This window comes from Globicephala melas, chromosome 6, assembly GCF_963455315.2.
Source record: "Globicephala melas chromosome 6, mGloMel1.2, whole genome shotgun sequence".
NCBI classification, from domain to species: Eukaryota; Metazoa; Chordata; class Mammalia; order Artiodactyla; family Delphinidae; genus Globicephala; species Globicephala melas.
The window spans coordinates 107,456,520-107,481,668 of record NC_083319.1 but is presented as its reverse complement, the minus strand read 5'-3'; the positions used below and the strand labels follow the sequence as shown (position 1 = coordinate 107,481,668).

The 25,149-nt window shown below is 37.2% G+C and overlaps 1 protein-coding gene across 1 annotated transcript in view; it reads right to left on the bottom strand.

Annotated features, from left to right (window-relative positions):
* Positions 1–4,143: 4,143 nt before the first annotated feature.
* MTMR9 (myotubularin related protein 9) overlaps positions 4,144–25,149 on the bottom strand; it is an 80,285-nt gene continuing 59,279 nt past the window's right edge. The window contains exons 7-10 of the mRNA XM_030879181.2: positions 21,486–21,627; positions 19,456–19,676; positions 13,765–13,916; positions 4,144–5,813 (exon numbers count right to left, since the gene is read on the bottom strand). Of these exons, the coding sequence (XP_030735041.1) occupies positions 5,650–5,813; positions 13,765–13,916; positions 19,456–19,676; positions 21,486–21,627 (679 nt within the window). The 3' untranslated portion in view covers positions 4,144–5,649. The remainder of the gene's footprint in view (positions 5,814–13,764; positions 13,917–19,455; positions 19,677–21,485; positions 21,628–25,149) is intronic.

Sequence of the window (25,149 nt, the reverse complement as noted above, 5' to 3'; positions counted from 1 at the left end):
ATGTCCCTCAATTTAAAGTTTGCGTGATGTTTCCTCATAATTAGATTCAGGTTGTGCTTTTTGTTTTTTGCAAAAAATGCCGTAAAAGTGATGCTATGTTCTCAGTGGATCCTATCAGAAGGCACATGATATTGATTTGTTCCATTACTAGTGATGTTAATTATGTTTGGATTAGGTTGGTATCTACCAGTTTCCTTCACTGTAAAGTTAACTGTTTTCCTCTTTGTAACTGGTATTTTATGGAAAGATACTTTGAGACTATATGGTTTTGCTCACAAACTTTCACCTGCTAGTTTTAGCATCCACTGACAGTGATTCCCTAAATCAGTTATTACTAATGACTAAACAGTGATTTTCTAATGTCATCATTCTTTCTATATTTCATAGCTGGCATTCTCCCCTAAGGAGGAGCTTTGCCTTTTCCCTCATTGATTTATTCATATCAATACATATTGAATAAATAGCACATGTAATATATACTAATTCTTGGGAGATATAGGTGGAAAGTATTTAGGTGGAAAGGTCATGACGTCTGCAGCTTACCCTCAAATGTTTCAGCAAAATAATAGTAATCATACATACACACACTCAAGGTGTTAAAGCAAATGTGAAAAATGTTATACTGTTCACCTAGATTGAATATTTAAGGAATATCACTGTACTATTTTGCAACTTTTTCACAGATCTGAATTTTTTCAAAATATAAGGTCCAAATATATATATAGCAATTTTAATCAAGACACTGCCAAAACCTTCACAAATATTTGAAAATAAGTCAGCCTATAGATTTAATTTACTGCATTTGAATGTATTCAAAGTTTATTACCATTGTCTATAGATATTTAACACTAGCGTCTGTGCAACAGTCCTCCGAGGCAGAGGGAGAACATGACACATAAATCTTATACACTAAGATAACAGTACCATGTTTGACACGTTTGTTTGATTCAGTAAACCAAGCTTGACAAAGCAGCCAACTCAAGATAAATGATTCCAGTCTTAGGACATAAGTGAACTTACCACTTAAGGGAACATTACAAATAATACTAAAATGTTACACAGACTTAACGGAAGTTCAGGATTTCCCCTATATGCTGACAGGTTCATCATGTAGAAACCTGTACATTACAGCACTCTGAGGTTTTAGCAAAGCATACATTACAGACACATTTGCCATACAGTGCAGTTTTATTGTGTAAGACATGAATAATAGTGCACTTAAATCCAAGAGTCACATTCAAATATATCAAGAGTACAATTCAAATGCATGGCTACTGAAGAAATACATACTCTTTTTTATTTTTTAAAATAACTAAGTTGTGCAAGTACAACACTTTCAGTGTAGATGATAATAGATCTATAAGGATTCTAAAAAGCAGAACTCAGGGTGTGTTTGTGTAGAATAATCCACCTCTCCAAAAATACATGCATTTGAAAAAGTGAAGCAAATGTCTTGGGCAGAGAGACACAGGCAGTGTTGCACAACTTGTTTTTATTATAAATCACAAATATATTTAATCTGTATACTCACAGATAAACAGAATGGCCCTAGAAGACAGTAAGCTCTCATCATGAAGTATTTTCCACGACAATGTAGTGTCTGCAGTGAGCCCCGTTATTTTTCATTAATTAAGCAGAAACTACAGTTCTGCACTGCAGTTCAAAAATAGGACATTAGTTTATTTTAAAGGGAATTTAGATTACAAGTTCAGACTTTCTAAAACCTAGCCCTAGAGTTTCAGAAGGTCTCTTCTGGGCTTTTGGTTTAAAGGAAGAAAATGCTGTGGACACTAGATTATAAGGACTGAGTGAAGGCAGAAGTTGTTTTATTCAAGAAAACAAAAATTAGCATTTCATACCATCTGAGAATAGATATTAATGTAGAAACCAGTCTTTTACTGTTTTTTGTTAAGATGGTGAATTACACAAAAATACTACCTATAATAACATATTGTACCAGCTCTGGAGGGGAAAGATCTGAGCCATGTTAAAGAATAAGAAATAATTAATCTCTGTTGTCCTGAGGTATAGGATAAACCTGTATCAGAGGTACTGAATGAATGACTTCATTCATAAATTTCAAAGCTTCCAGAACCAGGGGACTAACTGTTCTAAATATTGCCCATTTTTTGTCCAGGAAATACCTCTCTGATAAAGAGTGCTCCTAATAGATTCATGTTGTTTTAATTCATTAAATCTGGATATGGGTAAATACCAAAACTGTGTCTCAGGTTAAGGTCTGATAGTAAGTGAACCTGATGACTTAGTTAAGACTAACAATTAAAACAGCTAATCTTGGGGCTTCCCTGGTGGCGCAGTGGTTGAGGGTCCGCCTGCCAATGCAGGGGACGCGGGTTCGTGCCCCGGTCCGGGAGGATCCCACGTGCCGCGGGGTAGCTGGGCCCGTGGGCCGCTGGGCCTGCGTGTCCAGAGCCTGTGCTCCACAGCGGGAGAGACCACAGCAGTGAGAGGCCCGCGTACCACAAAAACAACAACAACAACAAAAAAAACAAAACTAATCTTGAAACCAGATAACTTTAAGAGTTATATCTTTAAGCAGATTATTTTTAAATGCAGCAAAATGTTCCCCGTTTTTCACTTCAAGAGAGAATTACTGGTCAAATCTTTTCCATATATTGACTTTTTTATTTAACATAAATACTGACTGAATCAAAGACTAAAATCTCACTAAATTTTCATCCTGTAAAATGAAAAGCAGTGACATATCACCTCTACAAATCAGGCTTTAGAATTCAAAGAAAAGTTTTAAAATTCTCCATACGGATCTTAAATGACTATCTATCGTCTTCCAAAGTTTTCCCAAAAATCACTTTAAAAACTTGCTTCAAAGGCCTAAGTTTTCTTACAAATATAACAAATTTATAGGTGTCTTAAATCTGTAAGATTTTGTAATTTCTGCTTGTTTTCTTCCCATTTAATAAAATCAAAATGAAAAATGTCAAACTACTGAAAAATCTTAGACCACCCAAAAAGTTTCAGCATTTTTATATAACAAACTATGTTCTTCTAATTTTTAAAAAATTATTAATTTAAATCTAAGGATCCTTGTACTGTAGCAATATTTTAAAAATATTCTTTGTGGGGCTTACTTTTTGCATTCCAAAAATGTAAACCAGCCTTCACAATAATGTACATGAACTTGATTATATCTCACTTTATTATTGGCTTGTAATGGGGTAATCTGCATGCTCACTAATTTGGCCATCATTCTCTTCATTAAAGTTTTTAAAGCCATATTTATCAAAGACAATTCTCCAAACTTAACCTTTAATAAGTAGCTTCTCATAAGTATATCCACTGTAATTATTCTTTTCATCCAAGGGATAAGTAACTTAATAGTATTACTAAAAACCCTCTTCAAATTATATTGATAAAGCACTTGTCTTTGACAGAGTTCTCAGGTTTGTGGAAACCTTAGTATTTGTCTTATTAGATGACCCCTTTGAAATTGTATTGATACCAAAGTTTGTTTTTACACCCTGTAAACAGAACTGAGGTTTGGACAATCCCTAATTATAAATTAACACTAAAACACAAACTTGTCCAAACAGCTTATGATTGCTGTCTCAATAAGAGAAAGAAAAAGAAATTGAAACACTATGCTATTACTGTACTCTGGCTCACATATAAAATGTTCATCAGGAAGACAGTTATAAGTTGATGGCATACAATTTCTCCATGACCAAAGCTAATAAAAAATCCCTCCAAAGTTTCCACCCACAGAAGCCTTATGGCCAATTAATATTACCAGTGAGAGTCACTTCTAAAGAATCACTAAAAGAAAATCTCTATATGGTTTTCCTTATGGGGCCGTTAACTGAGAAGAAAAAAGCGCCTTCTTCAATTTTAAGGATCCATAAAATGCTGGGGTGTTTCCTCTTTTAAAAAATTAATACAGACATTTCACACAACACACAGATGTCTACAGCAAGAAAGTACACCTTCTTTGCTCCTTGCCTTATTAGCCTTTAGGTGAGGGCTTTAATGCCCCAAGATTCATAACTATAGCCAACAAAACAGGTCACGAATAAAACTGGGCTTAGAGGAGAAAGCAGACTAATTTACCAAAAGAGAGCTCTGTGGATTGCTGTCTAGCCTTTTGCTAAAAGTCTGAGGAAACAGAAAAAAAAAAAAGTTTGGGCAGCTGGAGATAGAGAAAGTATTTGCCACTTTTTAAGGCTTCTGAATGTGGCCATAGATTTTCCTACAGTTGATTTTGAAGAATTAAAATTTTAACTCAATACATAGCCCTAAAGCAGGGTTCAGTTTTGGTGTGTTTTACAATGAAATGGTTATATATAGATGGGATAGAAATGGTATTAAAGATTGCCCTTCAACTATCCTTTTAAAGGAAAACTAGAATTGACAGTATCTGTTAAAACGACCTGTGCCACAAAACAAAAATGTATAAGGAAAGCACCAAACCACAAATTTTAGAATTGCAGGCATAAACCAGCATAGCACATAAATATAGTCGTCACTGTTTCTGTAACGTTGAAACATTTCAAATTGGCTTCTGAAGTTTAAAACATAGCTGCATCACGTTCATAAACTTTCACCTCCACTTAAATTATTATTTGCCTAGCATATAATGGACAAATCAGCAGTCAAGATAAATGTTCAAAAGGCTCAAGACAATAAGAAAATTTTAACCTTAGTATTAGTGAACTCTTAGAATATTTAAAAATAAAACAAAACATAATAAAACACACATATCCATACATAAACCAGTGCAATAAGAACTTCAGACAAGGGCGGTGCATCTCTGGTTTAAGGACACCGTATTTGTAGCTTAATCATAACAAATTAACATCTATTCTAAATGACGGTTTAACATTACATCCAGCATTTGACACATGTGTGTCAAAACCCTGAAAAACCAATTCAACACTAAAGATACCTTATCAGTAACAAATTCCTACTTTATTTCTATATTGCACATATTTTAGTATCTGTTACAATAAATTTACTTCTTCTTAATGTAAATATCAGAGGACTATAGCTGTTGCCCTTTACGTAAAAATAATTTACCTTGAATAAATATTCAGCTTTTGTTTTCTTGACAAATCAGAATGAGGATGAATTCAGCTCTGTCAGTCCAAAACTGTTTTAAAGAGAATGGCTTTTTTATGTGGCAAAGGTATTGGAAATGGTATGTTAAACACAAAATTCTTCGTTTATCAACCATTTCAGGTTTGAAAAATATTTCTATATTTGGAGTGCTTCAAAGTCTGATCCTTTTTTTAAACTAACATATATTCCCTAAGAGTTTAATCATATTCTTGACTGGTCTGGAGCACTGTTTGGAAAGTGGATGCAGAGAAAAGCTTAGGGTGAAATGGCATATAACACAAATGGCATTAAATAGGTCACTTGTTTCATGTAAAATAAAATGACTAGCACCTCCTTCCTGCTCCCAAAGTGAAGAGGCCTAACAGGCCACATGAAACATGAATAATTATAGTAAGTTCCATTCATAAAGTTTTGAGGAGTCCATTATATTAGAAAGTTCTCACATCTAAAGCCTTAAGTTTAAGGCTACTGTGTGAAAGTGAACTGAAGGGCAAGGGAGAGAGAGATGGGATACCAGTCCTGATGGTCCTCCGAGGGCTGCAGGGGATCTGGAATTCAGGGACTCTCCTGCATCCCATCTTCAGTCTCCAGTTCTGCCAACTGCCGCCTAAGGATATTTACTTTTGCTTGTAATTCCTTGTTATATTCAATGATGTTAACCATTTCTTCATATGCTTCATCCAAATACTTGGAAGATCTGTTCCAACGCAGAAAAATACCTATTGAATCCACAAAAGGAAAACAGAAAGGAAAAAGATACACACAACGGATTAGCATTATAATTGTGGTTAATATATAATCCCATGCATTATAATCCTTCTCATTTTTTCACAATTCACATCTGTATTTTATTATACTCTAAAATATACAACAATCTTGAGGTATTGAAAGAGTAAAATTGAGTACAGTATTCAAGAAGTTACTATTAGGGAACCCCCATAAGGTTAACAGCTGATTTCTCAGCACAAACTCTACAAGCCAGAAGGGAGTGGCATGATATATTTAAAGTGATGAAAGGGAAGAACCTACAACCAAGATTACTCTACCCAGCAAGGATCTCATTCAGATTCAATAGAGAAATCAAAAGCTTCACAGACAAACAAAAGCTAAGAGAATTCAGCACCACCAAACCACCTCTACAACAAATGCTAAAGGAACTTCTCTAAGAGGGAAACACAAGAGAAGAAAAGGACCTACAAAAACAAACCCACAACAATTAAGAAAATGGTAATAGTAACATATATATTGATAATTACCTTAAATGTAAATGGATTAAATGCTCCAACCAAAAGACACAGGCTTGCTGAATGGATACAAGAACAAGACCCATATATATGCTGTCTACAAGAGACCCACTTCAGACCTAGGGACACACAAAGACTGAAAGTGAGGGGATGGAAAAAGATATTCCATGCAAATGGAAATCAAAAGAAAGCTGGAGTAGCAATACTCATATCAGACAAAATAGACTTTAAAATAATGTTACAAGAGACAAGGACACTACATAACGATCAAGGGATCTATCCAAGAAGAAGATATAATAATTATACATCTATATGCACCCAACATAGGAGCACCTCAATACATGAGGCATCTGCTAACAGCTATAAAAGAGGAAACTGACAGTAACACAATAATAGTGGGGGACTTTAACACCTCACTTACACCAATAGACAGATAATCCAAACAGAAAATTAAAAAGGAAACACAAGCTTTAAATGACACAATAGACCAGATAGATTTAACTGATATTTATACGACATTCCATCCAAAAACAGCAGATTACATTTTCTTCTCATGTGCACATGGAACATGCTCCAGGACAGATCACATCTTGGGTCACAAATCAAGCCTCGGTAAATTTAAGAAAACTGAAATCATATTAAGCATCTTTTCTGACCACAATGGTATGAGATCAGAAATGAATTACAGGGGAAAAAAACGTAAAACGATGAACACATGAAAGCTAAACAATACGTTATAAATAGCCAAGAGATCACTGAATAAATCAAAACATACCTAGAGACAAATTACGAGAACATGACCATCCAAAACCTCTGTGAGGCAGCAAAAGCAGTTCTAGGAGGGAAGTTTATAGCAATACAAGCCTACCTAAAGAAACAAGGAAAATCTCAAGTAAACAATCTAACCTAAAGGAACTAGAGAAAGAAGAACAAAAAAAACCCCAAAGTTGGCAGAAGGAAAGAAATCCTAAAGATCAGAGCAGAAATAAATGAAATAGAAACAAAGAAAACAATAGCAAAGATCAATAAAACCAGAAGCTGGTTCTTTTACAAGATAAACAAAATTGATAAACCATTAGCCAGACTCATCAAGAAAAAGAGGGAGAGGACTCAAATCAATAAAATTAGAAATAAAAAAGAAGTTACAACAGACACCGCAGAAATACAAAGCATCCTAAGAGACTACTACAAGGAACACTATGCCAATAAAATGGACAACCTGGAAGAAGTGGACAAATTCTTAGAAAGGTATAACTTTCCAAGACTGAACCAGGAAGAAATAGAAAACATGAACAGACCAATCACGAGTAATGAAATTGCAACTGTGATTAAAATTCTTCCAACAGGGGCTTCCCTTGTAGCGCAGTGGTTGAGGGTCCGCCTGCTGATGCAGGGGACACGGGTTTGTGCCCCGATCCAGGAAGACACCACATGCTGCGGAGCGGCTAGGCCCGTGAGCCATGGCCACTAAGCCTGCACATCCGGAGCCTGTGCTCCGCAATGGGAGAGGCCACAGCAGTGAGAGGCCCGCGTACCGCAAAAAAAACCAAACACAAGTCCAGGACCAGATGGCTTCACAAGTAAATTCTATCAAACATACAGAAAACAGCTAACACCCATCCTTCTCAAACTCTTCCAAAAAATTGCAGAGGAAGGAACACACCCAAACTAATTCTATGAGGCCACCATCACCCTGATACCAAAACCAGAGAAAGATACTACAAAAAAGAAAATTACAGACCAATATCACTGATGAATATAGATGCAAAAATCCTCAACAAAATACTAGCAAACAGAATCCAGCAACAGATTAAAAGGATCATACACCATGATCAAGTGGGATTTATCCCAGGGATGCAAGGATTCTTCAATACACGCAAATCAATCCATGTGATACACCATATTAACAAACTGAAGAAGCAAAACCATATGATCATCTCAATAGATGCAGGAAAAACTTTTGACAAAATTCAACACCAATTTATGATAAAAACTCTCCAGAAAGTGGGCACAGAGGGAACCTACCTCAACATAATAAAGGCCATATATGACAAGCCCTCAGCCAACATTGTCCTTAATGGTGAAAAACTGAAAGCATTTCCACTAAGATCAGGAACAAGACAAGGTTGCCCGATCGCACCACTCTTATTCAACAGTTTTGGAAGTTTTAGCCACAGCAATCATAGAAGAAAAGGAAATAAAAGGAATCCAAATCAGAAAAGAAGAATTAAAGCTGTCACTATTTGCAGATGACATGATACTATACATAGAGAATCCTAAAGATGCTACCAGAAAACTACTAGAGCTAATCAATGAATATGGTAAAGTTACAGGATACAAAATTAATGCACAGAATTCTCTTGCATTCCTATACACTAATGATGAAAAATCTGAAAGAGAAATTAAGGAATCACTCCCACTTACCACTGCAACAAAAAGAATAAAATACCTAGGAGTAAACCTACCAAGGGAGACAAAAGACCTGTATGCAGAAAACTATAAGATACTGATGAAAGAAATTAAATATGATATAAACAGATGGAGAGATATACCATGTTCTTGGAATGGAAGAATCAACATTGTGAAAATGACTCTACCACCCAAAGCAATCTACAGATTCAATGGAATCCCTATCAAATTACCAATGGCATTTTTTACAGAACCAGAACAAAAAAATCTTAAAATTTATATGGAGACACAAAAGACCCCAAATAGCCAAAGCAGTCTTGAGGGAAAAAAATGGAGCTGGAGGAATCAGACTCCCTGACTTCAGACTATACTACAAAGCTACAGTAATCAAGACAGTATTGTACTGGCACAAAAACAGAAATATAGATCAATGGAACAGGATAGAAAGCCCAGAGATAAACCCACGTACATATGGTCACCTTATCTTTGATAAAGGAGGCCAAAATATACAGCGGAGAAAAGACAGCCTCTTCAGTAAGTCATGCTGGGAAAATTGGACAGCTACATGTAAAAGAATGAAATTAGAACACTCACTAACACCATACACAAAAATAAACTCAAATTGGATTACAGACCTAAATGTAAGGCCAGAAACTATCAAACTCTTAGAGAAACTCTCTGACATAAATCACAGCAAGACCTTTTTTGAACCACCTCCTAGAGTAATGGAAATAAAAACAAAAATAAACAAATGGAACCTAATGAAACTTAAAAGCTTTTGCACAGCAAAGGAAACTACAATGAAGATGAAAAGACAACCCTCAGAATGGGAGAAAATAGTTGCAAATGAATCAACAGACAAAGGATTAATCTCCAAAATATATAAACAGCTCATGCAGCTCAATATTAAAGAAACAAACAACCCACTCAAAAAATGGGCAGAAGACCTAAATAGACATTTCTCCAAAGATGTACAGATGGCCAAGAAGCACATGAAAAGCTGCTCAACATCACTAATTATTAGAGAAATGCAATTCAATACTACAATTAGGTATCACTTCACAGCAGTCTCAGAATGGGTATCATCAGAAAATCTTCGAGCAACAAATGCTGGAGAGGGTGTGGAGAAAAGGGAACCCTCTTGCACTGTTGGTGGGAATGTAAATTGATACAGCCACTATGGAGAACAGTATGGAGGTTCCCTAAAAAACTAAAAATAGAATTACCATATGACCCAGAAATCCCACTACTGGGCATATACCCAGAGAAAACCATAATTCAGAAAGACACATGCACCCCAATGTTCACTGCAGCACTGTTTACAATAGCCAGGTCAGGGAAGCAACTTAAATGCCCATCAGCAGATGAACACATAAAGAAGATGTGGTACATATATACAATGGAATATTACTCAGCCATAAAAAGGAACGAAATTGGGTCATTTGTTGAGACGTGGATGGATCTAGAGACTGTCATACAGAGTGAAGTAAGTCAGAAAGAGAAAAACAAATATTGTATATTAACGCATATATGTGGAACCTAGAAAAATGGTACAGATGAACCGGTTTTCAGGGCAGAAATTGGGACACAGATGTAGAGAAGAAACGTATGGACACCAAGGGGTGAAAGAAGTGGGAGTGGGGGTGGTGGTGGGATGAACTGGGAGATTGTGATTGACATGTCTACACTGATGTGTGTAAAATGGATGACTAATAAGAACCTGCTGTATGAAACGATAGAATTCAAAAATTAAAAAAGTCACTATGTACATGCTCATTAATTCTTCAAAACCCCACAAAATTATGAAATAGATCAAAATCCTGTTCTCTGATATATTCAGGAATACAAACTGTACATTTACAATGGGATAAACTTTATAGTTTCACAATACAAATCTTTCTTTAAACAATTACAGAACTTTATCCAGACCTGTAAGACCTACATGTGTGAAATCACTTTCACTGGAAAAGTGGCAGTTACAGCAAAACAGAACTACACAAACTGTTATTTAAGAGCCTAAACTTCAGCACTCCCTCTCTCTCTCTCTCTGTTACTTACGAGGCAGCTTTCCAATTCTGTAGGCAACTGCTTCTTTCCCCAAATAATAATTATCCTTTTATTATGGAGTAAAGACATTTTCTCCTCTACACAGATGTACGTTAATGATATCAGCCCAAAGTAACCGCTTAAAGATACTCAGGCCAGGAGGCACAAACACCTTCCAGGCTGCAAGAAGTCAGCAGCTGGCAAGTTCACAAAAGTTTTATGATTAGAATACTTTATATTAGAATACTTTCCATAAACCAAACTGCCATGCACCCTAGACAGTCCTTCTGTAATGTGTCCAAATGCTAGATAGAAGAAGATAGAAACACAGACTAAAGACTGACCTGTGTTGATTTTTCTATTAAATGAGCTTATTTTTAAAATCCTGTTCTTCAATACAGGAATTACTTAATATTAATGGTTGACTACAATGACTACAATGTAATTATAAACAGCAGAGAGACATTTGAAGACCAGAGTAGTGTCATTATACAATCCATATACTTTCCATGAGAATATTTTACCTAACAGGATTTCTTCCAGTTCTAAGTTGAGGAGGTAGTAAACATACAGAGAAACCCCTTTCTTAATGGTGTAGGAGGAACTCATTCATATAACAAAAAAATTTTCTTCTATCACATAATCCCTAAACTGTCAATGAGGTTTGGTAAAAACAAGTTAAATAGTCCTTTAGGCCATTGGACTCCCAATTTTGGCTTTCCTCCCAACTAACTAGATTCTTGTTTCAGTTATTAAACATGACAGTGGCTTTTAGGTAAATTGTCTCAGAAGTCTTAAACAAGTAGTACAGCTGTAAACTCTCATTTAAGAGATCACCTGTCCTGCATCTGTGACTATCTAAACACTCAATAAGCAAGGAGAAGTTCTGAGCAGCCCCAAATCCCCAAAGCACTAACACTCAGACTCAGAGACCCTGGAGACTGAGGCCACTTTCCCACAATTCTAACTAGGGGACACCTCAACTGATAAGATTAGAAGCATAAACTGAGGGGGAGGAAGCAGCTAATGACAGATATGCCAAGCGGAACAAGCCGTGAAACTGATGGCCGGGGAAGTGACAGAAACAGGCTCGGTCTCAAAACAAGGAAGCAAAGCAACCTGAGACCCTTTTACACACAACGGGCAGTTTCCACACGAGAATTACCCTTGAGACAATAATGTATTAGAACACAGTATACTAACTGACATTTATAGTACTTCAATTTACCAAACAGCTATCATTCCTGTGTGTATGCCTTATATTGTTTAATATAAAGATGAATAAAAATGTACCTACAAATGTACACTACCTACAAATTGGTTAAAAAGAAATTAAATGGTTTTTTATAGTCTTTGCTTAATGAATGGATAATATGTTTTAGATAGGTTTTGGTTATTTTTTAAAAAAACAAGCTTTAGTATTTAAGGAGATAAACTTCAAGAATCTGAAAAATTAATGTAGGTAAAACACGTTCTTTAGGGGGCTTCCCTGGTGGTGCAGCGGTTGAAAGTCCGCCTGCTGATGCAGGGGACACAGGTTCGTGCCCCGGTCCAGGAAGATCCCACATGCCGCAGAGCGCCTAGGCCCGTGAGCCACGGCCGCTGAGCGGGCGTGTCCGGAACCTGTGCTCTGCAACGGGAGAGGCCACAACAGTGAGAGGCCCGTGTACCACAAAAAAACCAAAAAACACATTCTTTAGAATAGACATGAAAATTAAGCCTGGATTACTGTTCCACACAAACAGGATATCTGTATTACTGCACTGATGGATGGCATTTATGTACGTTTTGTGGAATCTTACTAGAATGACTAGTTCATTACCCCTTCAACAGCCTTCAACAGAAGAATCTACCTAATGACTACTTAATAAAGCAAACAGAAACCATCTCCTAGGAGCTTACAGTTTATACCTGTCCCAACCACCTATCACTTTTTCTACACAAAAAGTAATGTACTTTTCCTCACACCCATTAGGATGGCCTATCAAAGGGGAAAAGCAGAAAATAACAAGCATTGATGAAGATGTGGAGAAACCGGAACCCTTGTTCATTGCTGGTGGGGTCGTAACATGATGCAGTCATTACGGAAAACAGAATTACTGTTCCTCAAAATACTGAACGTAGCATTACCATATGACCCAGCAATTCCACTTCTGGGTACATACCCCAAAGAATGGAAAGCAGGGCCTCAAAGAGATGTTTGCATGCCTATGTGCCAAAATGTGGAGGCAACCCAAGTGCCCACTGACATAAGGATAAACAAAACGTCATGCACACACACAACAGAAAATTACTCAGCCTTAAAGAGGAAAGAGAGGGCTTCCCTGGTGGTGCAGTGGTTGAGAGTCCGCTTGCCGATGAAGGGGACACGGGTTCGTGCCCCGGTCCGGGAGGATCCCACATGCTGTGGAGCGGCTGGGCCTGTGAGCCATGGCCGCTGAGCCTGTGCTCCGCAACAGGAGAGGCCACAACACTGAGAGGCCCGCGTACCACAAAAAAAAAAAAGGAGGAAGGAGATCCTGTCCCATGCTACCACATGGATGAGACTTGAGCACATTAATTATGCTAATGAAATAAGCCAGTCACAAAAGGACAAATACTGTATGGTTCCACTTATATGAGGTACCTGGAGCAGTCAAATCCAGAGACAGAAAGCAGAAGGGTGGTTGCCTGGGGCTGGAGAGGGGCACTGAGAAGTTGTTTATGGGTACAGAGTTAGATTTACAAGATGAAAAGTTGTGGAGACCTGTTTCACAGCAACATGATATACTTAACCATACTGAACTGCACACTCAAAGATGGTTAAGTTGGTAAATTTTGTGTTTTTGTCACAATAAAAAAAATGTACCTTCTTATCTTGAGAAAATATCCGATATAAACAGCAGTATCCATGTACTCATGTACCCACAGGCAGTCAAGAGAACATCCTAGACTATATTAATAAAATGTTTGCGAAGGATGCGTGGCTTACCCTCCCACAGCTGAAGACTCTGTGGAGCAACTGAAGGCCAGATGACAAGATTGTTGGCTTCAAAGAGAGGGTTGGTGAACTTACTCAGTTCACTGGGCCGGTTGACCCAAGACCATAGAGACATCGTTTTCTGCTGTAGCTTCAACTTGCATCTGATCAAGAAAGAAAACTGCCATTAAAGCAATTAATTTATGACCATAGAGACATCGTTTTCTGCTGTAGCTTCAACTTACATCTGATCAAGAAAGAAAATTGCCATTAAAACAATTAATTTATGACAACCACTATTAAATGCTCCTTCTAACAGGACAATTTCTTTTCTGTTGTATGTTAGAAAGCAGAACACAAGACTTTTAGCAGAGGAACAAAATGTTGTAAAATTAAAATATTTGTCAGCATTTTTAACTGTCAACAACATCAAAACAAAGACTGTTTTGCAGGCTTCCAAAGCTGGCAATAAAGTTAATCCACCAAGAAGATATAATAATTATAAATATATATGTATGTTGCACCCGAGCCACAAAACATATGAAGCAAAAACTGACGTAATGGAACAGAGAAACAGACAATTCTCTAATATAGTTGAGGATTTCACTATCCCAATAACTAGACAGAAGATAAATAAGGAAATACAGGACTTGAACGAAATGTAAGACAAATATAGAAAACTCTACCCAACAGCAGAACACACATTCTTCTCAAGTGGACATGAAGCATTCTGCAGGCCAGACCACGTGGTAGGCCACAAAACAAAGCTCAATACATTTTAAAAGACTGAGATCATACAAAGCATCTTCAACCACAAGGGAATGAAGTTAGAAATTGATAACAGAAGAAAAACTGGAAAATACATAAGTATGTGGAATTATATAACACACTTTCAAACAACCAACGGTTTAAAGAAGACATCACAAAAGAAGTCAGAAAATACTTACAAATGAATGAAAACAAAAACACAACATGCTAACACAACTCCAGTGAAAGTAATGCTCAGAGGGAAATTTATAGCAAGAACCTATGTTAAAAAGGAAAGATCTCAAATCAGTAATCTAACTTTACACCTTAAGGAACTAGACAAAGGAGAGCAAACTAAGCCAATGCTTGCAGAAGGAAGGAAAAACTAAGATTACAGAGGAGACAGACAAAAAAACTTTTTAAAATAACATCAATGAGACCAAAAGTCAGTTCTCTGAAAAGATCAACAAAATTGTTCCTCTGGCTAGAATGACAAAGAAAAAGGAAGATGCAAATAACTAAAATCAAAAATGAAAATGGGACATTACTACTGACCTTACAGAAATAAAAAAGATTTTAAGAAAATACTATTAACTGCACACCAACAAATTAGATAATCTGGATGAAATGGACAAATTCCTATAAACACAAAAATTACCTAAACTGACTGAAGAAATAAAAAATCTCAACAGACCTATAACAAATAAGGAAACTGACTCAGTAACAAATAATCTCTCCACAAAGAAAAGTCTAGGACCAGATGGTTTCACTGGTAAATTCTATCAAATATAAAAGAAAAATGAACACCAATCCTTCTCAAACTCCCCAACAAATAGAAAAGGAATATTTCCTAACTCATTTTATGAAGCTATTATCACCCTGATGCCAAAGCCAGACAATGATACAAGAAAACTGTAACAGGCCAATGTCCCTTACAAATATAGATGCAAAAATTCTCAACAAACTACTAGCAAACCAAATACAACAGCACATTGAAAGGATTATATACCATGACCAAGAGAGATTTATCCTAAGTATACAAGAGTGGTTCAACATAAGAAAATCAATCAATGTAATACACCACATTAATAGAACAAAGGGAAAAAAACCACATGATCATTGCAATTAATGCAGAAAAAGCAGATAACAAAACATCTTTTCATGACAAAAACACTCAATAAATTAGGAATAGAAGGGAACTTCCTCAACATGGTAAAGGGTACTTATGAAAAAAAACACAGCTAACATCATACTCAACATTACACTCGTGAAAGACTGAAAGCTTTCTCCCTAAGATCAGGAATAAAACAAGAGTGCCTGCTTTCACCACTGCCATTCAATGCTGTACTGGAAATTCATTAGACATGAAAAAGAAAGAAAACACATCCAAAGTAGAAAGGAAGACATAAAATGATTTCTACTTGCAAATAACATGATCCTATGCATAGAAAATCCCAAAGAATCCACACACACACACACGAACTACTAGAGCTAATAAATAAATTTGGCAAAACTGCAGGGTACAAGATAGACACAGAAAAACAGTCATGTTTCTATATGCCAGCAGTGAATACTCCAAAAAAATTAAGAAAACAATTCCATTTACAACAGCATTCAAAATATTAAAATACCAAGAATAAATTTAACTGAAGACGTAAAATATTTGTATACTGAAAACTATAAAATATTGCTGAAAGGAATTAAAGACCTAAATAAATGGAAAGACATCCCGTGTTCATAGACTGGAAGACAACACTGTTAAGGCAGTAATAACTACCCAAATTGATCCACAGATTCCAATGCAATCTCTATCAAAATTTTCTTACAACTCAACAATAAAAAGACAAATAACCCAATGAAAAAATTGGCAAAGTATCCAAATAGATATTTGGATATCAAAGAAGTGATAACACAAATGCCCAACAAACACATGCAAAGCTAATCAACACCATTGGTCCATTAAGGAAATGCAAATCACTGTAATGAGATTTACACCACTTTACACCCACTAGGATGACTAAATCAAAAGGGCAGACAATAAAAAATGGTGGAGATATGGAGAAACTGGAGCCCTCATACATTGCTGGTGGGAATGTAAAATGGTGCTGCCACTTTCTTTCACAGCTCCTCAAAATGTCAGTTACCATACGACCCATAATTCCACTCCTAGGTTTATATCTAAGATAAATGGATATATGTCCACACAAAAACTTGTATACAAATGTTTAACACAGCATTATTTATGGTAGCCAAATGATGGAAACAACCCATTCTACAACATGGATGAACCTTGGAAATATGCTCAGTGAAAGAAGCCAATCATAAAAGACCACATATTGTATGATTCCATTTATATGCAATAGTCAAACAGGCAAATTTATAGACTAAGAGCAGATTTGTGGTTATCAGGGGCTAGGGGATGGAGGGAGGGAAAATGGATAGTGACTGGTAATGGATATGGGGTTTGTTTTGGAGGTGATGAAAATGTTCTAAAATTAGGTGCAGTGCTGGTTGCACAACTCTGAATATACCATTTTTAAAAATCACAATAAATACACTTTAAATGGCTGAATATTATGGTAAATGCATTATATCTCAATAAAGCTGTTTTTTAAAAATGTTACATTTTCCCTTTTAACTGAAGTCATCTTTTACCAAGAAGTTTCAGTGGTTTTTAAAGATTTTTTTTAAATCTTTAAAGATTTTTTAAAAAATCTTATTAGGCTAGCTAATACTCCAATCTCCCAAATTCACAGGGTTCAAGTAATTTCAGACTTTGTATTCATAACAAATCTTAAAAGTTCTTATTCTTTCGTATGTAATATTTAAAAGGGAAAAAAAAGGATGGTCATTGCTTTCTCTTAGGTCATCTCTTCTAATTAAACTCTATTCTGACTAGCAGAATTCTAAAACAGAGATGAATAGAACCCTAAAGTCAGGAAGCATTAAACTTTTCATCTATTGTTAATAAGGAAAAAATAGGAAAAAATTAATAATTTATGTTCTATTTGGATTAACTACGTGTTACAGAATAGTTTCTGGGGTGGGAAGGGAAATATTAATGGCATCTCCATCACAAATCAATCCAAATCCTACTTTTTGGAAGTAGGCCTGTTCTTTTGGCATAAGTAATGAATTCAAGTGTAATAATATAAGTATAATCATTTCTAGAAAGTCAACTTAAAATGATACTAAAATACCCAAAGTAAATTTCATCAATTGAAAAAACTGAGGTACGATGTTCAAAGATTCATTTAAGCCTAAACTATGAATGAACAGCTCAGGGACAATCCCAACCACCAACCCATCTGAAGGTTTTCACAAAGGTTCGATTTTGTAATGCCAACATAATGTAATAGGGAAGAACAAATCTGGCTCCATACTGGATCTGTTTCTTTTACTCTAAACTTTGTATTCTACTGCTTTTGCTACAAGTTAATCACTAAAGGAATGTTGCTTATAGCTTAAAGAATACATAATGGCCCATCTGGGGAACCCTGTCCCCCATCCTGAGCAGTAAGCTAAAACACCTTTGTTTAGCTCCCAGGAAACATCCTGTCCAGGCCCACCTGTGACGGACTGCAAGGAGGAAGAAATGAATGCATCCCCTCCAGAGTCTGGCAGGAACCAGGAAACATTTACAACAACTTATCACCTTGTGTTTTTTTCTTTTTCTTTTTGAACTTTACCTCCTTACCTCCCCCTCTTTGTTTTATAAAAGAAACTAGCATCCAAACCCAGGCAAGATGGGTTCTTTGGGACACTAGTCCACCATCTTCCCGGTCTGCTGGCTTTCTGAATAAAGTTGCTATTCCTTGCCCCAACACCTCGTCTCTCGATTCATTGGCTTGTCGTGCAGAAGCAGTACAAGCTTGGACTCGGTACCAATAAGACATTTTATCTTGAGCAAGTTAGTCCTCTCCCAACTCCATATATTATCAGAGAAAACACTTAGAGCAAATACCCTTGGGATACAGAAGAAACAGTGCAAATTATAAACAAATCCATTAAATCAAACTGACCATATGAATCACATGTGGCTGCAGTAACTATAGCCAAAGCACAGTGAGAAAACTGTGGTGACACAGAACTTTCTAGAGCAAATAGTTCTAAATTTTTCCCTACTTTTGAAGACAAGAATCTGTAAGAAACTCTAAAGTTGAAATATCTGCCAATTCAGCTTTAAGTAAAAAAACGTGTATTGCTCTATGTTCTTGAATTTCAAACAGGTAAAGATGCAATAATTCTATTCTTTTATGAAAACTTAATTGTTTAAATTTATTATTCAACTAACTGATGCCAGGTACCAGCCAAGGGACAAACCCTGCCTCCCACCCAGAGGAAGCCTTTAGACTGTACCCAAATGAGATTACCAGTTAAGCATCTTTAATGATCATTCTGATGTGAATCTTCTAATTAAACCTATAAACTTGATGGTGTCTGGGTTATGAAGTAAGATCCTAACTCTGGGCCTGAGGACAGTTTCTCGGTATAAGAGAGAAAACTAGAGCAGGAGTAGGAAGACCTGTACTACAGCCATATTTTTGGTGACCAACAGGCTGTGTGCTTCCTGGACAAGTCATTCACTTCTCTGGATAATAACCTTCCTAATCTATCAAACTGCATGGAGGGTAGAATTGAATTATATGTTAAAGCTTCTTCCAGATGTAAGATACTATGCTCCTATATAAGAAGAGTAACATTTTAATGGTTGCTCAATTATTCAAAGCTTTTTAATCAGTGTATGAACTAATTTTAATCAAATAGAACAAAATCCAGGATATGCTCTCACCTAGCATGTGACAGGCTCACAATAAATTACGTAATTTAATTTATACTAACTGTAACCTCTTCCATCTTATAAATAACATTAATGTAGAACCAAATCCTGGTCTCTTTTAGGAAATGACCAAAACAGCTAAAAATAAAATGGCCCCCACGTGAGCAGGTACCTACCTTTCACTTTCATTGTTGCCCAGAAATGTTCCAAACTGTGAGGCATATGCATGCTCAAAGAGCATGATGAGGAGATTCTCATTAAATTCAAATGAACAAGGGAACTGACGAAGTATCTGCCACACACTGTCCAAGAAGAGAAGAAATACAGGCGACTCCCACTTCTGCTTACTATTACAATAGGCCGACTGTGCACAGCGCTGCTGGAATGGGTGACCAGCCTAAGAGAAAAGATGGAAATGCAGCAATCATATCCAGTGAGATCACACTGTAGCACATTAGTAACAAATTTCACACAGTTGCAACAAAACTATTAAATGGAACATCATATAATTTGGGTGGCTGCTCTTTAATGATTTCTTGGTGTAAGACAATCTTCACCAACTAAAGAAAAAGACAAGATTTCCAAATACTTAACAAGGGTATATATACAGTTAGCCATAACGTCTGCAGTTGGTCTTGGAATATCAAATAGAAGAATAATGAACTTCAGTAATAATAAGCATAAAATAAATCTTTCTACGTCTGTAAAATCTGGAGCAAAGTCAAAGAACATAAGCTCTTCAGGTATAAAACACGACAGCTATCCCCTTCTATCCATCCAAAGCACTGTAGACTACTGTAAGATAAGGAAGCCTCAACGCTAAATGCAGATAGATATGGGGTTCTCATAGACAAATTTTTATCAGGTTACTCCTGATAGTAAGTCTTTAATTACATAAGAAAGTTACTGTCATGATTACATCTGTATGAATGCTTTTATATTAGAGACAAAGCTGTCTTTAGTTTCCTCCTCCCCCCAAAAAGAACTAGAAGAGTCTGTCATCTACTGACCAAAGGAAATTTAAGAATCATTTGGCTCTCTGGCCCACCCAGAACCTGAGTACCGACCTTATCCCCCCAAATCACACCCTTCTAGGTATTTCATATACATGCTTTATCTTTGGGTCCTCGTGCTACTTTATCTGACAAAGATAATGCCAGGAACATGAATGGGATTTTGATGCCCATGAAAATGGTAATATATAAACAAATCAATCATACTCATTTGTTTGTTTGCTATGCATCACAAGGAATGTAGCTGAATAAGATCTGTACCAAATATTTAGGATGGTCTGACTTAAACAGAGATAAAGGTCAGCTGTCAGGGTGGGTAGACATGGTAAACATAACAGCATTAACACATAATAAAGCTGAATTGTAACTAGAAGGGCCAGAAGTGATTTTCTCCAGAGATACTTCCTTTCAAGATATATCTAAACATTTGTTTTCAATCACAATTACACACTAAGTTACATGGTGTATATATATTTAAATTAACCTCTGGCCTGAAGGATTTCCATCTATTTTATGAGACCTTTATTTTAGCTGTCCTTCAGCATTATATAGGACAGCACTGTGTTGTGTCCTAGAGGTAAACAGCTGAATTGGGTGGGCAAGGTTCCCTGAACTCAAAGAAGTCACTATATCTGAGTCTAGTTCAGGAAACAAGGTGTGAGGAAAATGGATCAATTTTTTCTGTGAAGGAAGTTAAGGTCCCAGAGTCTTCACGAAAGTAGAGACATTTAGCTGGATCTTACAGGATGAGAAGGATTTCACCTGGCTGAGGAAGACGACAGGACAGAGATGAGCAGAAGGTAGAAAGCACTAAAGCACATGCCTTGTACTTACAAGTCCCCACTCCTCCTTCCCCCCTTGTTTATGTCTTTTATCTCTAGCAAGACTAAGTTCTGTGAGACAAGACCATGTTTTACACGTTCTTTGTGTTTCCCCTATAGGTAACAAGGTACAACTAATAACGTTTGTTAGGGGAATGAAGTGCCAAATGAGCAATATAAGCAAACAGGGAGACAGAAATTGAGAGGCAGTAAAGATTACAGGCATTTATTAAGAGGAAGAGAGATTTATTGTCCCCCAGAAAATTAAACATCTGAATCAATCAGAATTTCATATATTATATCCATTCCCACAAACCAGGATCAAACATCAATTATGAGCAGTTCCTCTGTGGACAAAATAGCTTTTCTCACCTGAAGCCACTCTCTCTCTATCAAGGCCTCAAAGCCCCGGATGGTCCTGCTTCTTGGTTCCAAGATAATCTGGGCCAGGGAGGTAACCTGGAGTGTGGAATCAGTTCCTTCTGTTCCATGAATCAGTATGGATGCTCCTTCCCTGGTAGGAAAATTCAGAGGACAAATGGGACACTCCTGACATGGTCAACCAACTCTGTTAATAATAAACATTTCTTGAGTATAACAATAAACATTTCTTGAGTATAACAGTTGAAAGTCTTTTGCATTCTGCTCTGTCCAGTAGGTTTAGAGTCTAAATGAGGTACATGAAGACAGCTTCCTTTGGGGAAAATATAAAACTCTAAGTCCCAAATTTCATAGTACAAGAACCCATTTACATTATAACAAATTTCATAAAACCATTTCCTGAATGTTTTCTTCCTTTACAAAACCAGAAAGCAGACCTCATCACATTCACTAGATGCTGACCTTTTCTGCTTTAATATAGTTAACTAAAGCCTTTTCTCATCAAGCCTAGAAACACACAAAGTTATTTTTCTGTATCTCTCTGACCTTGATTCTACCTTTCCACCATCAGTTTACTGTAAGGATGCCTTCATAAACCATAATGAATCTGGGAAACAAGTCCTAAACCACACTTTGAGAAACATGAAAACAGGAAGAAAAATTTTAAAATATTATATATAAAAGTGTCAGGGGGTTTCCCTGGTGGCGCAGTGGTTGGGAGTCCGCCTGCTGATGCAGGGGACACGGGTTCGTGACCTGGTCTGGGAGGATCCCACATGCCGTGGAGCGGCTGGGCCCGTGAGCCATGGCTGCTGAGCCTGCGCATCCGGAGCCTGTGCTCCGCAACGGGAGAGGCCACAACAGTGAGAGGCCCGCGTACCGCAAAAAAACAACAAAAAAAAAGTGTCGATCTAGGGACCACCCTGGTGGCACAGTGGTAAAGACTCCATGCTCCCAATGCAGGGGGCCCAGGTTCGATCCCTGGTCAGGGAACTAGATCCCACACGCATGCCACAACTAAGAGTTTGCATGCCACAACTAAGGAGCCCACATGCTGCAACTAAGAAGCCAGCGACCCGCAACTAAGGAACCCATGAGCCACAATTAAGGAGTCCACGTGTTGCAACTAAGGAGCCGGCAAGCCACAACTAAGGAGTCCGCCTGCTGCAAATAAGACCCAGCGCAACCAAATAGACCCAGTGCAACCAAATAAATAAATTCCTTAGGGGGAAAAAAAAGTATCAATCTAGAAAGTCAGTGGCAATGATACCACTATACACTCTGTAGGTGGTTCCCAGGACCCCATTATTCTAAAGAGTGGGAGGAAACACCAGAAACTAAACTACATTTTCTCCCCTCCCCTTCTTCTACCTCTTTTTATTGAAATGACAGTGAAGGAAATTGTGGAAAAAAGGAAAATAAGCTCACCACTTTCCCATAAAAGTTTTATGTTTGGCTACTGTTAATTCTTTCCTCATGTACAGATATACTTTACATAGCTGTAGCGAAAGGTAACTTATTATTTCCACTTTTATTATAAACATTTTCCCATGTTTCTATGTCATCTATAAAAGTATTGTATTAATGGTTACATAATATTCTATTAAGTGATGAACTACAATTTACTTAATCCTATACTTGGACATTCAGGTCACTGCCAATTTTTGTTACACTTTAGATGGTGTACTTAGCTTTTTGTCTTTTGCTGAATTATTCTAGAGTTCTTAATTTGAAAATAAGACTCCCTGATGTTCACCTATGTTTAACTTAACAACCCCATTCTCAGGATGAAATCTAATGACTAGACTGAAGGGTATGAGCAAATGTTTTCAGGCTTTTGATATATATTAGATGTATATCCTAGTTATCTGTGGTATACTCTAAATTTAATTCAATTAATTTAAGGTCTATTTTTACATTTTGAGTGTTGTAAGGGCAGATTTTTATGAAGGTATAACTAATGAGCTAATATACATCCCAAAAGGGAACTCAAACATGGCAAAATAAACCAAAACCTTCAATTCTCCTAGGAGTGTGTAAGTCCCTGTTTGTTTAAGGTAGCCCAAACCAAACAAAGGTGGAGATAGAAAACACTGTTCTGCCCCTGGGATTACATCCACCTGCATCACCTCTAATTATGGCTGAAGACTCAGACAACATGGTTATAAGGGTTTATGACAATTCATGTCTCATAAGCAAACAAAGCCTCTGTACTCATCATGTAAGGGGAAATATTTTTAACTTAGGTTAAAAAATCCCAAACCCTTGAGCTTCCCTGGTTGAGAGTCCGCCTGCTGATGCAGGGGACACGGATTCATGCCCCGGTCCAGGAAGATCCCATATGCCGTGGAGCGGCTGGGCCCGTGAGCCACAGCTGCTGAGCCTGCGCATCCGGAGTCTGTGCTCCGCAACGTGAGAGGCCACGGCAGTGAGAGGCCCTCATACCGCAAAAAGAAAAAAAAAAAACCCAATCCCTTAATATATACATCTCATCATTCTGTATTATTTATTTCTCTGCCACAGAACCTTGGTCTTTAACTCCCATTATTTTATAAGATAATTGGGCTTCCCTTTTTTTTCTTTATTTTTTTGGCTGCATCAGGCCTTAGTTGCGGCATGCAGGATCTTTTCGTTGTGGTGCGGTCTTCTCTCTAGTTGTGGCGTGTTGGTTTTCTCTCTCTAGTTGTAGCGCGCAGGCTCCAGAGTGAGTGGGCTCTGTAGTTCGCGGCACGTGGGCTCTCTCATTGAGGCGCGTAAGTTCAGTAGCTGTGGCGTGTGGGCTTAGTTGCCCAGCGGCAAGTGGGATCTTCATTCCTTGACCAGGGATCAAACCCGTGTCCCCTGCATAGGAAGGTGGATTCTTTACCACTGGACCACCAGAGAGGTCCCTACACCAGGAATCCCAGGGAATCCTGATTCATGGCACTTGGTGGCCCTGTGGTAAGTTGCTAACTCACCACATGATCTTAAGCAACCTGTTCTATTATCAATTTCTCATTTATTTTTAAAATTACATATATATTTCCCTAATTTGGAGCATCAATAAAACAAATTAAAATCTCAAAGAAAAGTGCCATCCAACTATGTGGTGACAACACTTCTACCTACCTACTGTTTCAGTGGGAATCCCCTTCTTAAAAAGGGCATTCTAACACAAGGCAGACAGCAGAAGCAAGAAGAACTACAATCCTGCAGCCTGTGGAACAAAAAACACATTCACAGAAAGACAGACAAGATGAAAAGGCAGAGGGCTAGGTACCAGATGAAGGAACAAGATAAAGCCCCAGAAAAACAACTAAATGAAGTGGAGATAGGCAGCCTTCCAGAAAAAGAATTCAGAATAATGATAGTGAAGATGATCCAGGACCTCGGAAAAAGAATGGAGGCAAAGATCAAGAACGTGCAAGAAATCTTTAACAAAGACCTACAAGAATTAAAGAACAAACAGAGACGAACAATACAATAACTGAAATGAAAACTACACTAGAAGGAATCAATAGCAGAATAACTGAGGCAGAAGAACGGATACGTGACCTGGAAGACAGAATGGTGGAATTCGCTGCTGTGGAACAGAATAAAGGAAAAAGAATGAAAAGAAATGAAGACAGCCTAAGAAACCTCTGGGACAACATTAAACACAACAACATGTGCATTA